The sequence below is a fragment of the Tenrec ecaudatus genome, chromosome 1, assembly GCF_050624435.1.
Source record: "Tenrec ecaudatus isolate mTenEca1 chromosome 1, mTenEca1.hap1, whole genome shotgun sequence".
Lineage (NCBI taxonomy): Eukaryota > Metazoa > Chordata > Mammalia > Afrosoricida > Tenrecidae > Tenrec > Tenrec ecaudatus.
Genome location: NC_134530.1, coordinates 249594802 through 249611530, shown reverse-complemented (window position 1 = coordinate 249611530; position 16729 = coordinate 249594802). Strand labels below are relative to the sequence as shown.

The window sequence follows — 16729 nt, the reverse complement described above, 5'->3', positions numbered from 1 at the left end:
TATAGTGTTGTTTGTAAGCCAGTATTTGCCCAACTTTTTTTCATTAGTACTTTCCTAAGGTGCCTTTTTCCTAATGTTGCCTCCCCATCCGTGAAAGTTTAATATCACTGATATACCATGCATGTTGTATATTGTGCTTGATACCTAAAAAGTCAAATTTCTACCCCAAAATAACTAATTTTCTCCCCATGGAGTGATATGACCCCCATTCAGAATGCACATACTGGAGTCCAATAGACCCCCATGTAACGGGCCTCCTCGTTCAGGCAGCCCCATTTAGCAACTCATCAAACACACGTGTGCCTCATGTGGCCATTGCTCGTTATTTGTTCCCTTCTCCCCTGATCTTCCTGGATGGGATGAGTGTTACTTAGAGTTGAGTTAGGTTCTTCCTTGAATATTTTTCTCAGATGTACTATATGGATAGAAAGCGAAGTCCCTAAATCCATCTACATCAGCAAATATCTCTTTTGTCCACCGTGGCAGATACCATCTCCTTAAGCGGGTCAGGGATTCGGAGTCTCCTGCCCCTTCCTCTCCAGGAGCCCTGTTCTAGTGTAGCATTACAGATGCAAAGTCCCACGCCACGCTGATCGTTGTTTGGCGGAATATTGTAAGAATTATTCTTTACTGTTAATATGCAATAATTTTACATAATGTGCCAAGTATGTCACCTTGACCTCCATCTTTAACTGCCCCTTCAAATGTCGATTTGTGTCTTTCCTCACCAGGGACAATTGTTCTTCTGTGATTTGCAAACGTTCTTTTGGCCTCTTTCTCACCTTACCCAGCTATTATTCATCTGTTATGTCTTTTAGATGAATCTTTAAGTTGTTCTGTTCTCAAGCCGTCCATGGACGTGCTTAATGCTCATGTTGTGTTTTAGCTGTAGCCCCGCCTTCCTCGGAGGTCACTGTCATCAAGTGCCTGCTACGTTCAAGCATTTTCTCTTATTGCTGGGCGCCTTCAAGGTTATTGCTCTACGGCTTCACTGACTTTTTGAAGGCTTCTACCTCTCCCTTCAGGACTTGAAGTGCAACCAGTTACTATTAGAGTGTTTAGTGGCCCACACTAAGGCAAATGGGGAAGCACCTCTCCCATTCTACACTTCACATTCGTGGCCTAGACTTAGGGAGACCGTCTCAGCACCTGCTGCTTGGAAGACAGGGAGCCCGGGGACACTAATATGAGGCTACAATGAAAGGTTCTGCAGACACCTAGACTCCCCCAGAGCATGGCTATTGATAAGCCGTGTCTTCTGCTTGCCTTGGGAGATTTGAGTAGATTGGAGCTGAGGGTCATTTCTTTCCAGAATACCCTTCTTTCTTCAGTTTTACCTTAATAGAACAGTCACCTGGAGATAACGGCTCTAACTCAGAAGGAATGTTATAGGTTCTAGATCTAACATTGTCACTGGAAAACCGTGTGATTACCAGCACGTCACTAGTTTCCTTGGACTACAGCACTTCACATAGGAATGAAGAGATTGGTAGACTATTGGCCTTTAAGGTATCCTCCAGCTATGCCATTCTCCGCTTGCGAGAAATCTCAATGTACTGAGGCCTCCACCAACAGACCAGTGCCTTGAGTTACTCCACCTCGTGGTGAGCCCATGTGTGGCCGAGTACGACTGTGCTGCATGGGACTGTCAGTGGTTGATTTCTGGGAAGGAGATTGCCAGCCTTTCTTCAAAGGTATCTCTGTGTAGCACTGAACCTCCAACTTTTCACTAAGTATCTGGACATGTTGACCACTTGCACCACCTAGCCGGGAACTTTGAGGGTTCAACCTTGACTTGCTAGTTTCCTTCTCGGTGTGCAAAGGAGTACAGCTCAGTGGTTTCCAAACTGCGTTCTGAGAATCCCTGCAGATTCCTCCACAAAGGGGAAGATGGAGATTAGAGGAGATATTTCGCTTCAGTTTCCATCTGAACAAAAATATTCAACCCTTAAAACAAATTTGGAGCAGCCTCTTCAAGGTCACAAAGGGAAAGAGCTACGTCTCTATTCTTGGTTTACAACCTCCTCCACAAGACCACACTGTCTGGCACAAGATTTTTGCAGACATCATGAGAAATTGGTTGCAAGTAGGTCAGCATGCCTCAGCCATTGACTATCTTCAAAGAGATTCATTTAAGTTTCAAGTACTGGCTAATATTCTTCACCATAAAGGACAACTTTTTAAGTTAGTGATGTTTAACACGAGACTTTGAACCAGTTCAGATATGGCCCACAAAGCTAGGCAAGTATAGACTCATTTGGGTTTTAATGTGGGTGCGCCAGAATGATAACTAGAATGAGGAAAAAGTATGGGTGTCAGCCTGCCTCGAAAAACGCAATCTCCCTCTGAGGAAACAAAAACAGTGTGTGCATTATACAGCAGGCAACTTTATTTTAACTGATTGTACCCAAAACGATGATGTCCACCTTAAAGATGCTGGTCAGCCATGCCTTACTGGATGGGTGCTGCTCTCCAGGTCTGGCAAGAATCCAATGCCAAGCCTCAGGCCTGAGAGGACTAACGACACCCATTCCAGGGCTTTGACCTGGCATTTTCCCACGCTACTTAGTGTTTCAAATCACTGGATTTTTCAACTCTGGGTCTGTTCTTGGTTTGTTTAGTTAACTAAACCTGACTGAACCTGTCAAACCTGTTTGAGACGTGACTTAAAAATCAAGGAGTTTCTTCTATTTCTTTATTTTTTAAAATGATGAGTAACTTTAGTTCTGGGTGTACTAGGCTTCAAGACACATCTGTACACAGAAGTACAGACATGTGGAAGTCCTTACATTTTGAACAACTTAGGAAATGTAGGTGGACAAGGAATGAAAATACTGAAGCAGGGATTTAATAGAAGTTCCACCCCAAGCCCATGGTGGAATTCATTACTGGACGCCATATAATTTAAAATCTTAAGATTCCATGGTGTAAATAATCAGCACAGACTAAAAATAAACCTCATTTAATGACAGTCTGCAAGTGTATATAGATTTGGGGGTTCCATTTTCATTCATTCTAATCATTTTAAAACTCATAAAAATAACATGGTGTGAATAAATTTAAGATGTGGAACCAGAAATACATACAGGTTAGAAAGCCTCTCATCTGGGCTAAATATATATTCTGTTACTTTGGAGCAAACATAAATGTATTTTTGTAAATGCTGGTCCACTAGTGACGGAGCCTTGCAGAACATATGAAATATTCACTAAGCCCTTTGTCTGCATAAAAGGGATAAATACATACAACAGTGACTGATTGTATGCTGTCATGGATCTGGCCTCTAGAAATCTGGGCTGGGAAGCCACCATTGTGCCTTCAAGGATGTGCCTTTAAGGTCGTGTTACAGGCATATACTGGTGCTAAAGCTCAGGTACTAAGGCTGATGAAGGTGATTCTGACATCGCTCTGCAGAAGAGTCTCAAAGCTCCTCAGTAAGATCTCTCCTCACATTACAATACCTGGCACCTCCATAGTCAAGCTGTCCCTCTCTAGTCATCTCACTGCCATTGGGTCAATTCCAACTGATAATGGTTTCTACAGGGCAGGATAAAACTTACCCTGTGGGTTTCAGAGGCTAACTTAACAGGAACAGAAAGCCTCATCTTCCTCCCCCAGAGCAACTGTTGGTCTCGAACTGCTGACCTTGTGGTTAGCAGCCCAACACATAACCATACACCACCAGGTGTCCATAGTCATAGCCAAGTTGAAATGTATAGAGACATCAAAATCAGCAAATCAGCATTTTTACTTCTTTTTTTTATTATTTTCTCTTTAAAAAAATCATTTTATTGGGGACTCTTACAGCTCTTTTTTTTAAAACATTTTATTAGGGGCTCATACAACTCTTATCACAATCCATGCATATACATACATCAATTGTATAAGCACATCTGTGCATTCTTTGCCCTAATTATTTTCTTTTTTTCTTTTCTTTTTTTGCATTTTATGCATTTTTACTTCTTTACTGTTCTTCTGTCTCTTTTCTCCTCCCATCAACTTTTGTTTTAAAGGTGTTCTAATTGTTTATGTTCACACTAATGCACTCATATGTCATTCAGCATAGGGATACTTGGTTCTTGATGACACTGCCTGCAAGCTCTGATGTGCAGAATAATTTGGTTGCCTGTGTTGGCCTCCACTTTGGTCAGCACAGTCTGTTAAAGTCGAAGGAAACTTCTATGCATGGCATTAGATGCCATTTCTACTCCATTCACAAGAGCCATGGAATTTAGCTGCATCTGCTCCTCTTTCCTATTAGCTGTAAAACGGGTGACTGCTGTCTAGTTGATTCCACCTCGTGGTGACCTCCCAGTGTCAGAGAAGAATTGTGCTCCAGAGGGCTCTCGGTGGCTGTGATCTTTCGAAAGTAGATTGTCAGGCTTTTCTTCCGAGGTCCCTCTAGGTAGACTTGAACCACCAACCTTTCATGAAGCAACTGAGCTGGTTAACCATTTGTGCCGCCCAATGACTCCACTGTTGGCCTTAGGAAGGGAATATCAACTCCTTCCTCCAAACACAGGAATGAAGATCCCAAGCTTTAGGCTATTGAGTCATCATCTCTGCTTCCTAAAGTTAAGTTTCATAAGTCCCTGCTCTGCATCTACATTTCCTCCTTTCTTTCCTCTTGCCATTGAGCCCCTCTGATGCACTATTATTAATGGTGCCTTCTTAGCCAAGCAAGATCAGAAGTCTTTAAAGCCCAAGAGTATTTCTTGCATGGTACCTGAAGGCATTGAAATTTTAGCCAAATTGAAAAGAACTTAAAAAAAATCAGTAAAAGAAATTGTTTGAGTTTATAAGAAGATGAAGTCTGTATAAAATTCAAAAGGGGGAAATGGTTGCCATTCATATACCTGGATAATGCTATGATCATGACCTTCCATTGTTTGCAATCTCCCTGAGATTAAAGTTTACTGTAAAAACTGACCTACTTATGAGAAGCTTGTAAGAAAGACTTTGGGCTAAGATATATAAATCACTGGAGAGAATACTATTTGAATTCAATGAAACAAGTTCTAAACAGGAAGAGGGATTCAGGCAAATCAATGGTTAATAGCCATGATTTGCTCCACAATTGTGAATAATTAACAAATGCTTCTTTATAACTCCTTTAATCCTAATAAAATACTTCTGAAGTAAATACTAATTTTATCTTCATATGACAAAGGAAGAAAGTGGACATAAGTGAGATTAAGAAACATGGTTTGTAAATTGGAAAAGCAGCTGGAATTCAGGTCTCACTGGGCCAAAATGCAACTGTTTAGTATTTTCTATTGCTTCTTCATATGTAAATAAATTCAGAGTTCATGAGAAAGTAAAAGGAGGGTGATTTTTATTATAGACTTGGAATTATTATCATAATAATTGTTCAATTACAGAGCAACCCTGAGAGAAAGGAGATTTAGCCATCTTGTGTGTGCTCATATAAACTCTTGAAATAATTTAATAAATCTTCCATGAATACCAATTGTTGCAATGCTTTCTTTTAAAAATTTGAATAAATACATTAGCTTTTAATGAGTTTTTTTTCTAACCTACTGGAATGGTAAACATGTAGGTTTTCTGATTTTCTCTGTCTCTGAATATTTTTTCCAGGGTCAACGCCTTTTTGAAAAGTTGCTCCAACTGACTTCACAAAATATTGAAATCAAGCTAGTGAGTGATGTAACTGCTGAGTCAAAGGTATTAGAAGCCTTGAAATTAAAGGGTAAGGCCAAGGATGATATATTACTCTACCATTAGATATTCTATCAGGGGACCTTTAAAATATTATAAAATTTCTTTATAATCAAAATATTTCACTCTACACTTATTTTTCCTTAGAAACTAGCCTGAATAAAATTATTAAATGTGAGGATTCATTATCAATATGATCAGTATTTTAAGTAGTCTTGATGTGTACTTGTTTATGCAAAATAGTCTACTGCACATAACTGAAAGGAAAATTCTTTCCCTCTCTGAACATTTCAATGATGATAGCAATGAACTACCTCTCATTAGGACAAACATTGGAACAAACATCAAATGGAAATCTTCCTCTTACATCACATTTTTTTAAAAATATAGTAGACATGTATATTTGATATTTGACTTCTAAGACAATGCCACGGGAGGACATTAATTATATTGCAAGTTGGCCGCCCGTCTCATGACACTATGGAGACTAAGTGTGAAAGTGCATTTCTTATTTTACTGTAATTTCAATTAGCTACACTCTCTTTTAAATACTTTTGTTTACTGTAAATATTGTTAACCTGCATTCATTATCTGGGCTGAAACTTCCCATCGGGGATCAAACTGTTTGAGGTCCACAAGGGAAAATGAGGGGGACCATTTCATATGTGGCATCAACTCTCAGCCTGTGTTCTAAGTCTGATGTGCATTAAAAACTTATTATGCGAACATACATTTTAGCATAATTATACGTGTAACAATTTTATTTATATATAAGATACACATTTGCCAATTGAATGATATTTGCATGCACAGATTCAGGGACACTGGTTACTTTCATCGTATTGGACAACCATAGCCACTATCCGTTTCCAAATTATGCCACCAGCACTAACAGAGACTCAGTGTCCCCTAAGCAGTGACTTTCCTTTCCCAGCTCCCACCACTTCTCCAAAGACCCTCCAAGCTCACTGCCACTGAGTAAATGCCAACTCCTAGCTGCCCCAGAGGACAGCATAGAAGTGCCCCTGCACTCCTGGAAACCACCGTGAGGTTTCGTTGCTCTCCACTGCATGCTTCCTATGAGTAGGATCGTACATGCAATGCGAGGGTGCTTCCAAAAGTTCCTGGACAAGTGGAGTTAGAAGGTAATGGACTCTGTGCTGTGAATTTTCGGAAGCGTCCTCAATTATGTGCACATGCACACACATACATACACGAGGAAGCTTCCAAAGGTTCATGGAAGGATTCCGTTACCTTGTCATTCTATTGTTCCAAAGACTTTTTGAAGGCCCTTTGTCTTCCTCCTTTTGTACTTGCTATAGGTTCTTGCTGGTTATCGTCCCCACATTTCTATGTGAAACAGCCTTTTGGAAGCTTCCGTGGTCTTTTCTTCCGAAGAATAACATTTGGAAATGATAAAGCATGCTGAGAGACACAAACATATAGAAGACCTGAGCTGTCCATCATCATGGGCCTGTGGCCATGCATATTCGTGTTGTTGTTGTTGTTGTTGTTGTCCTTGTTGTTAGCTGCCATCAAGCCAGTTCCAACCCATAATGACCACATGCACAACAAAGCCAAACACTTCCCAGGCCTGCACCATCCTCACAATTGTTTTGAAGCATAAGGAAAATGATGAGAATATTACTTTCTGAAAAGCTTCACAAAGTTGTTTGAACCTAGCATGATATTTTTGAATAACTAGAGAAATTCTATTTCAGTGGCTTGACAGATACAATCAGCATAGGTTAGAAATGTGTTATGACTTTGACAGTTAAGAAATGAAATCGGGTTCCCACTATCTGAAAAATGTGTTATTACTCAACACAGTTTTAGGAATGGGTTACTTTTGATTAACTGAGGATGCTTGTATTTGCAGATGAATTTTCCCATGGAACATACGTGCATCTCCTTTAGCTATGATTTTTTTTAAGGAAGGATAAAAAAAACTAGTGAGTTAGAAAGAGAGAAAGGGAGCTAAAAATTCTTTTACTGCTTATTTACATATCCACAAGTCTGCCCCTTGCCATAACTCAAACTTGATCTTGCAAACTCAACCAGAAATTGACACTAAAAGATACTAAGGGACTACAGCCTAAGTGCTTGTGGAATCTGAGGATGCCCACACTTGAAGGGGAAGAGATTCAAGTTCACTCAGAGACACTTAAGAAAATAGGTCTGCTAACCTACTTCCCAAAGAAACCGGTGATTGGAAAGCCAGTAGAAGTACAAAAAAAAAAAAAAAAAGACCTGAAGTACATTTACATTATAAGCTACAGATTAAAGCCTCATAGATTCTTGGACTGCTAATAAAAAAATAAGTGGATGTTAGTAGCAACTCAGGTTCTGTTTTTTCAATTGTAAAATGTAATGAGTCTTATAAAATAAAAAGAGAACAGATAATTATCCTTTATAAAAGCAACATAAGCAGCACCCTAATTTCTCATAGCTATTTCCTGTGTAGTTAGAGGGGGCCTAACTGGTTTTATAACACATGTGTGTATATTTGGTGCAGCAAAAGTTAAGTGTCAAAACGTGATATGTAACTCCTCCTGTTCTTTGGGGGAGGTGCCCTGATGGCGTAGTGGGTTCCTCGTTGGCCTGCTAACCTCAAGGCCAGCGATTCAAACCCAGCAGCACATGGAAGCTGTCTGCTCCTGTGGAGACGGAGGGAACGCCAAGCCTCGGGAACCCTAGGAAGCAGTTCGACTCTGCCTATAGGCTGCCGAGAGAAAGTGGGTGTTCTGTGGTCATAGAGATGTATTAAATTAAAAGTTAGTTCATTTTAGAGAAGAATATTTTTAATGAAACATACTTAAATCTTTGTCTGACTATCTTGCTTAGGAATTGTCTTTTACCTTTTTTAGTGCCTGATCCTAGTTTTTCAGAATGACAGAAACCAGGAGACTGTTGTTGTTGTTGTTAGATGCCATCATCAAGTTGATTCCCATCCATGGCAACCCTATGCACAACAGAAGGAAACTGAGCCGGGAGCGGAGTCATCCACCCCATCCCTCATTGAGGGCCTTCCTCTTTTCACTGACAGGAGACCAGCCAGGAGCAACTCCAGCTGCTATGTACTTACTGACCATAGGAGCTAAGTAAATAATTATGAGAAAGAATGAGTTCAACTTCCACATCAAAGGTTGAGGATTCGGTACAGGTGTGCACCCAGCAAGGGCAAAGCAGGCAGGAGACATGGCCTGGCTCCCCCTGGACCACCGAGCCCCGTGAGACTGGAAGGAGGCCCCAGGTCCTGACTCCTCTTGCCCCCAACTCACTGCCACACTTCTCCTTGGCTCAGATGTCAGCCTCAAACGGTGGGTGTGCTTGTAGCCCCACCCCCGTGGAGTCCTGGCGCCCAGGGCGCCTTTAATTCTAGAGAAGAATCCCCATAAATTCAAGAAGAGCTTTTCTAATCCGATTTCCTGATTTCATTCACTAACCATCTCCCCCTGTATCCCCTTATCGATCTCCATTGCGACATGGTAACTTTGGCCACGCTTCTCTCCTCCAGCAACTGCAACAACAACGGGCCTGAACCCGCACTCAAGTCACAAACTAACTTCCACATTCGTGCTTCTTCTCGCTTGTCTAAAGAAGCCAAATTCTACAGACTCTATGCTCTGGAGATTTCTCCAACATATCACATTGTCTTCTCAGCCATCACTGTCCTACTCTATAATATTTTACAAGGAGTCTCTGGGCAGTGCAAATGGTCCATGGGTTTGCTGCTAACTGAAAGGGCAGGGATCTGAGTCCGCCAAGAAGGGCCTCGGAGGAGAGGCCTGGTGAGCTCTTCTGAGAGGCTGTGGGCATTCAGAACCCAGTGGAGTCCAGTGTTACTCTGAGAGACGTGGGAGGTCATGAGATAAAGCTAACTTTACAGCAATGAATTGGGAGCTTTGAGAGAGGAGGTTGTTTTGTTTTCTTGGCTTGTTTTATATTTGTGTGTGTTCCTCGCACAAATGTTCCCTTACCAAGTTGTGTGCGTGTGTGTTATGTCACTCTTAAATGGACAAATAAGACACATTAAATGTGGGAATCTACAGTGTTTTGTTTTTTCATAACCTTAAACCCTGTGTGTCCCCTTCACAATGGACGTCAAACATGGCAAACCTCCCTGAAAGCTTCTTCGTGCATCTTCAACAGAATCCCCTCTGCAAAGGGAATCCCTGATCCAACTTCTACCACAATGGACTACCTGTACCTTTTACTGAACATTATATAAATAGAATCTTAGAATGAGTACATACTTTTTCACGTCTGGATTCTTTATCTCAAGCTCTTTAATAATATCCATCATTGTAAGCTCTGTCACGTCATCCCAGTTTATGGTGAGCATGTGCACAACAGAGCAAAACTCTGCTCACTCTTGCATCACCCCATGACCAGTTGAGGATCAGCCCATTGGGAGCCATAGGTTTCCACTGACTGATTTTCAGAGCTGACCTTCAAGTCCTGTTTCTGGCTCACCTTAGTTTAGAAGCTTTGTTGAAAGCTGTTTATCGTTGGAGCAACATGCCCACCTCCACTGACAGAGGAGTGGGAAGCAAATCCACGTCTTCCACAAGAAAGGCTAGAGTTCTGCCGCTGAGGCAGCAGTGTCCGAATAAACAGTGCTGTCAAGTTGACTTTGTCCCATAGCAACCCAATGTGTGGCAGCTCCGATTTGTGCTCTCTAAGGTTCCGCTTTCCATATTCTTCACCAATACATAATTCAGACACATTTATTCTTCTTAAGTTTTCTTTATTCAGTGTCTGACTTTCATATGCATATTAGGCAATTTAAAAGACCATAACATGGCAGATGCACATTAGTCCTCAAAGTAATGTCTTTGCTTTTCAACACTTTAAAGAGGTCTTGTGCATCAGATTTACCCAATACTGTGTGTCATTTGATCTCTTGAATGCTGCTTCCATGAGCATTGATTGCGAATTCAAGTAAGAAAATATCCGACAACGTCAATCTTTTCTCCATTTATTGATCCAGTTGTGAGAATTTTGGTTATCCATAATTTGTTATGATTTACATAATCTAATGCCTTGGCATAATCACTAAACCACAATTAAACATCTTTCTGGTATTCTCTGCTGTAAGCCAAGATGCATCGGAGATTAGCAATGATATCCTGGTTCCATATCTTCTGAGTCTGGCCTGAAGTTCTAGCAACACCCTGTCAATGTATTACTACAATTGTCATTGGATGATTTTTGGCAAAATTTTACTTTCATGAGATATCGATGATTTGTTCTATAATTTGAGCATTCTGTTGGGTCACCTTTCTTTGGAATGAGTACAAATATGGATTTTTCCCCCAGCCATTGGCTAGGTAGCTGTCTTCCAAATTTCTTGGCATTGGTGAGTGAGTGCTTCCAGTGCTTCGTCAGCTTGTTGAAACATTTAAATTAGTATTTCACCAGCTCCTGGTGCTTGGTTTTTGGCTTAGTGCCTTCAGGGCAGCTTTTACTTCTTCTGTCCCATTGGTTCTTGATCATATGCTGCCTCTTGAAATAGTTCAATGTTGACTGGTTCTTTTTGGTACCGTGACTGTGTATTCCTTCCATCTTATTTTAACATTTTCTGTATCATTCAATATTTTCCCATAATTAAACTCTAAATAAGTAAATAAAATCCACTGCTATCTTGCCAATGCCAACTGCTAGCAACCCTACATGACCAGGAAGAACTGCCCCTACAAGCAGGATAACAATGCCCTGTATGTTTCTCAGATGGCCAGAGTTACAGGAGTAGAGAGCCTCATCTTTCTTCTGTGGAGCTGCTGGTGGTTTTGAGTTGCCGACCTTGTGGATCACAGCCCATCTTCTAACCACTATGCCACCAGGGTTCCTAATCTCAAAATCAGTGGTTCTCAACCTTCCTAAGGCCACAACCCTTTCATACAGTTCCTCATGTTGTGGTGACCCCCAACCATAAAGTGATTTTCGTTGCTACTTCATAACTGTCATTTTGCTACTGCTATGAATCGTCGTGTAAATAGCTGATAGACAGGATGTATTTTCATTGTTACAAATTGAACATAATTGAAACAGTGATTAAGCACAAAAACAATATGTAATTATATATTGAGAAATATTTACTTCTAGTTACAAATAAATGAAATTTTGTCTTGAAGCCCTGGTGTAGCATGAGTAACAGTTTTACTATAACAACAGTAAACTGCATTGCTACAATTTGCAACAGTACGTGTAAAAAGCCAACCTCAGTGGGAAGGTTGAGATAGCTTCTTTCTCACCAGATCAGCATATCTGCATGTGGGTGGACCCACCTGGAGATGATAGAGGAGCAGTGTCTCAGTTCCTAAGACCATCAGAAATATGTGTTTTCTGATGGTCCTAGGTGACCCCTGTGAAAGGGTGGTTTGACCCCCAAAGTGGTCGTAACTCACAGGTTGAGAACCGCTGCTCTAAATAAAGACAATTATAAAGTCATAATTGTATCTCACATGTACAACCAAAAACACAATATTCCTCTTTACTTCCTTGTGTTAGTCTGGGTAGACTAGAGAAACAAATCCAGGGTAACTCATATGTGTATAAGAAAGCTTTATATCAAAGAATAATTGGATATTGAGAAAACATTCTAGCCAAGTTCTGATAAAGTCCTTAAGTCTGATATTAGCCCATGTGTCTGATACCAGTCTGTAAATTCATCTTCAGACTCACACAACACATGCAGTGACTAGGAGTGCAGGAAGATCACAGGCCAGTGGCTGGAAAGTCTTGTGGATCCAGTGGTGGTGGAAGCATCTTAGTGGCGCTGTGGGTCTCCAGGGGGCTCCTCAAGCTCCAAGGCTCTGACTGCCATCAGCATAGCTCCATGTGGCTTGTCAACAGGAATGTCTCGCAGGGAATCAAGTAGAGAGAGTTGAAGCAGATTGTGTCCCACCAAAAAGGAGGAAGGCAGGATTCCCGGGATCCTCAGGAGAAGGCCATGCCCACACAGAGGCCTCATTGGCTATGACCTGATTAACAGACTAGACTTCACCCCTTCACAAGTTGACAGGAGATTATGTAACTGCCACACTCCTATATTTTGTCTTAAATAATGAAATAAAAGAGAGAAGAAAACAAAGATATTTGTTATATAAAGAAGAAACACTAAAAACAATTATAGTCCTCATTTTTGCAACTGGCCACAAGGTCATAGCAGATATTGAGAACGGGACATTCTGTTTCCTTTACTCTTAGCAAGTGCATTAGTTGATGATGGATTTTTGTACGTTCCCGAAAATTCTGGGGCATTAGCAGTCATGTTGGAACAGTGTTACTCTAGTTTTCCATTGGTTTTAATCACAGAGCAGGGAAATAGTAAGAGACGTCCTAAGGGATTTATGTCCCAAACATATTCTTTTTAACTTCCTTTATGTAATATCAGTCTAATGTCCCCTTGGTACTCAGGAACAATCATAGCACTCAATCCAGTAACTCCCCTTTTTGCCTGTTGTTCCAGATGAACCTCGCATGGCCAGACAGTATTCTTACTTTCTAGTTTAATAAAATCAGTGGCATGTCTCCTGGTGGGTGCATACTGTCCTTTGAAATAAAACCTTTAAATGTTCTGAGCATAGGATCATGGACAGGAAGCAAAAAATGTGTGAATGGGTCACTAGGGTTAATCGTGAGTGTGGCCTTTCCCATTTCCACTTCTTGTCTCCCAGGCTCATGAATCCTGGCTATCTAAGAAATAACACCCTATAGTGGGTGCTGCTGGAGAACACATGCATACATCTTCCTGGAGAACACTGACCCAACACTGACGGGCATAACCATTTAGTTGGCACCATAATTGTATCTTTAGAAAGCCATTACATTTTTCTATCAAGCCAACTGCTTCCAGATGTTTGGGAACATGGTAATACCAATGACTTCTATGACTATGGGCCTAATGCCAGACTTTATTCAGAATGGATCTCTTGATCTGAGGTGATCCAGTTCAGGATACCATGCCAGTAGACAAAGAATTCTGTAAGTCCATGGATGGTAGTTTGGACAGGAATTTTGCATGTAGGGAAGGCAAATCCATATCCTTCTATGTTAGCAAAGGAAAAGCACTACCCATTCCTTGACGGGGATGATCCAGTGTGATCTGACTGCCGCTTGGTCCCACTTTTTATTTCCTCTCTTGGGACTCACTTGGACTTAAGGCTAGCTATGGGTCTAGAAGCAAGAAAATTGGTGGCAGGGGTATTTCCTGGGGACTTTCAGGAATGTCTTGTAAAGTATCTTGACTCAGACAATCTCTCAGACAAAAGCTCCTTACACAGAGCTAGATTAATCTCATCATAGTGCTATAAAGGACAATGGTTTTATGGTGATGGTGGCTTAGCAGACAGAGATGGAGTACTCTCTTCAGATGAAATAAGAGGGGTGATTCTGTTGGCAGGTGCGATTTAATGGGATCTATGGACTCAGTGTTCCCAGCTTCTTATTTATCTGCCCACGTGTCCCTATCCCAAGTTTCAGGATTTCGTTTCCTGAAATGAAATCAATGCCCTCGTGTTAACTTCAGACACCATTCAAAACTGGGAATTTAATTGATGTTATAATTCAACCTGTCTTAACAGAATCTTAACAGGATTTATATTTTTGCAATATCAACTCTATTACTGCAAGAAAACATATGGCCGTCTCTCAGGGCGCAAGTGGCCACTTTGAAGACGTTCACAATGTGCTTGAACGGTGACTCAGAAGCGCTTAGCTCATTCTTTTCCTTTCACCACTTTCTCGAGGGAAAAACAACTAGCCGACTAGACGACCTGTTCTCCTTAGCCGAAACACATCAAAGCAGCACCCACAACTCTGTTTCTCCCTGCGATTTGGTCTAACACTGGTGATGTTGTACACATTTCCAGTGCCATTTCTTGCCATAGGGTAGCAGTGCCCTTGTCCCCAGTGGAACTGGAGTCGTCAGTGTATTGACTTGAAAACCAATTCATAAAACTCATCCTTAAGATATTGCCCCCTCTTGAGCCGTTCTCAGTACCAAATGTCTCATACGAGGCCCTCTAGAGGACAGAAGTCAGTGACGTGTATAAGCAGATGCATGAAAAACAAAAAGCCCACTACACTGAGTCAATTCCAACTCCTATCAACCCTGTATTGGGTTTCTGAATCTTTATGAGAGCAGGCAGCCTCATCTGTCTCCCAAGGAGTGGCTGGTGGGTTTGAACTGCTGACCTCAGGGTTAGAAGCCCCACACCTAACTCACAGTGGCACCAGGGCTCCTTTTAACTATGTATAGAGAGATTTATTTCAAGGAAATGGCTCCCACCACTGTAGAGGTTTACAAGTCCATATCCATGGATCAGATTGAAGGTTTTTCCTGACTCACGAATTGCAGGGCCTGACTTATCAGCAGGGTCGCATCACATCACAGCTGGCTCACCTCACAAGATCCAGAGGTCAGAGAAGGATCAATTAGACGTAGGATTGAGAAGGAAAGAGCTTTGCCAGAATTCCCATGCATATTGGATACAGGCCACAGAACTGTTCATATCCGAACACAAAATTGAAGATGATTACATAACTTCTGCCATGCCACTGAGAATAATATGGCCTAGCCAAGCTGACATATCGTCTTAACCATCACAGTATATACATGTACTGTATATACTTAAGAATAAGCCGACCCGAATATCAGCCGAGGCACTGATTTTACCATAAAAACTGCATTAAAAATGCGCTGAAAAACTCAGCTTATACACGAGTATATATGGTACACCTTTCTGGTGGGTAGATATCAAACATAGGATTGCTCAGTCATAAACTGCTCGAACGCACTGCCATCGAGTCAATGTCCACTCACAGCGACCTTATAGGACACAGACGAACTGCCCTGCTGAGTTTCTGAGGCTGTGTGTGCAGGGATAAAGAGCCCCATCTTTTCCCGCAGAGCGGCTGGTAGTTTCGAAGTGCCGACCTGTGGATCTCAGCCCCATGTGTCACCACTACCCCACCAGGGCTTCCCATAGGCTATATGAGTGATACCTTTTAGTAGCTATTGCTAATTTGTGTTTCAAAGTGATTTTAGTAATTTACACTTTCTCAAGCAGTGGATGAGAGTTTCATTTTCTCTAAATCTTCATCAAATTCGCTTATATCCATACTTTTTGTTTCACATTCTGGTGAATTTGTGACACGTTATGATTTGAATTTGCCTTTCCCTTATGATTAATAATGTTGACAGTCCTCTCAGATGCTTATTGATCATTTGTATAGCTTGCGTGATGATGTGTCTCTGTAAGTGTCTTGCTCATTTTAATTTTATTTGCGTTTTCTTTTCTTTTCCTAGTGATTATTAGGACTAGTTTCAAGTCTTTATCACATAGATGTGTTTCAAATATAATCTCCCATTTGTGGCTTGCCTTTTCACTTTATCAACAATGTCTCTTTGGTTAAATAAACAACAAAACTTACTGTCATGGAGCCGATTCCAACTCAGTGCATCCTTACATGGCAGGGTCGAACTCCTCTTTTGGGTTTCCAAGACTTCAAATCTTTACGGTAGTAGACAGCCTCAATTTTCTATCTGGGAGTGACTGGTAGGTTTGAACCGCTCACTTTCTGGTTAACAGCATATCCCATTTCACCACCAGGACTTCTTAATTATAATGAAATCCCATTTATCCGGCTATTCCTTTGCCATTGATACTTAGTGTGTCTTTTACAAAAATATTTGTCCACTACATGGCCATGAAGATATTTGTCTATGTCCACTCTTAATGCTATATTATTTTATCTTTCAAATTAAGTCTTTGTATATCTGAAATTAATTTGTATGTTTGATATGGAGGGAGAAAGGATAATGTTTATTTAAATGGAAATCCATTTATTTAAAAGATCTTTCTCAACAGCATTGCAGAGGTATCTTTAATGAGTATCATTATGCAAATTACATTCACATTATACATCTTTTTTGCCATCTCTGCCCTCCCCAAAGCATATTCTTACGTATTCTATGCTAATTCTTTTACATGATTATATGAAAATGTATTATGGAATAATTGTTTATTTGCATAAAAATATA

The 16729-nt window shown here is 40.9% G+C and overlaps 1 protein-coding gene across 1 annotated transcript in view; it reads left to right on the top strand.

Moving 5' to 3' along the window:
* PLD5 (phospholipase D family member 5) overlaps positions 1-16729 on the top strand; it is a 456985-nt gene that overhangs the window by 262710 nt on the left and 177546 nt on the right. Inside the window, exon 4 of the mRNA XM_075540593.1 lies at positions 5599-5710. Within this exon, the coding sequence (XP_075396708.1) occupies positions 5599-5710 (112 nt within the window). The remainder of the gene's footprint in view (positions 1-5598; positions 5711-16729) is intronic.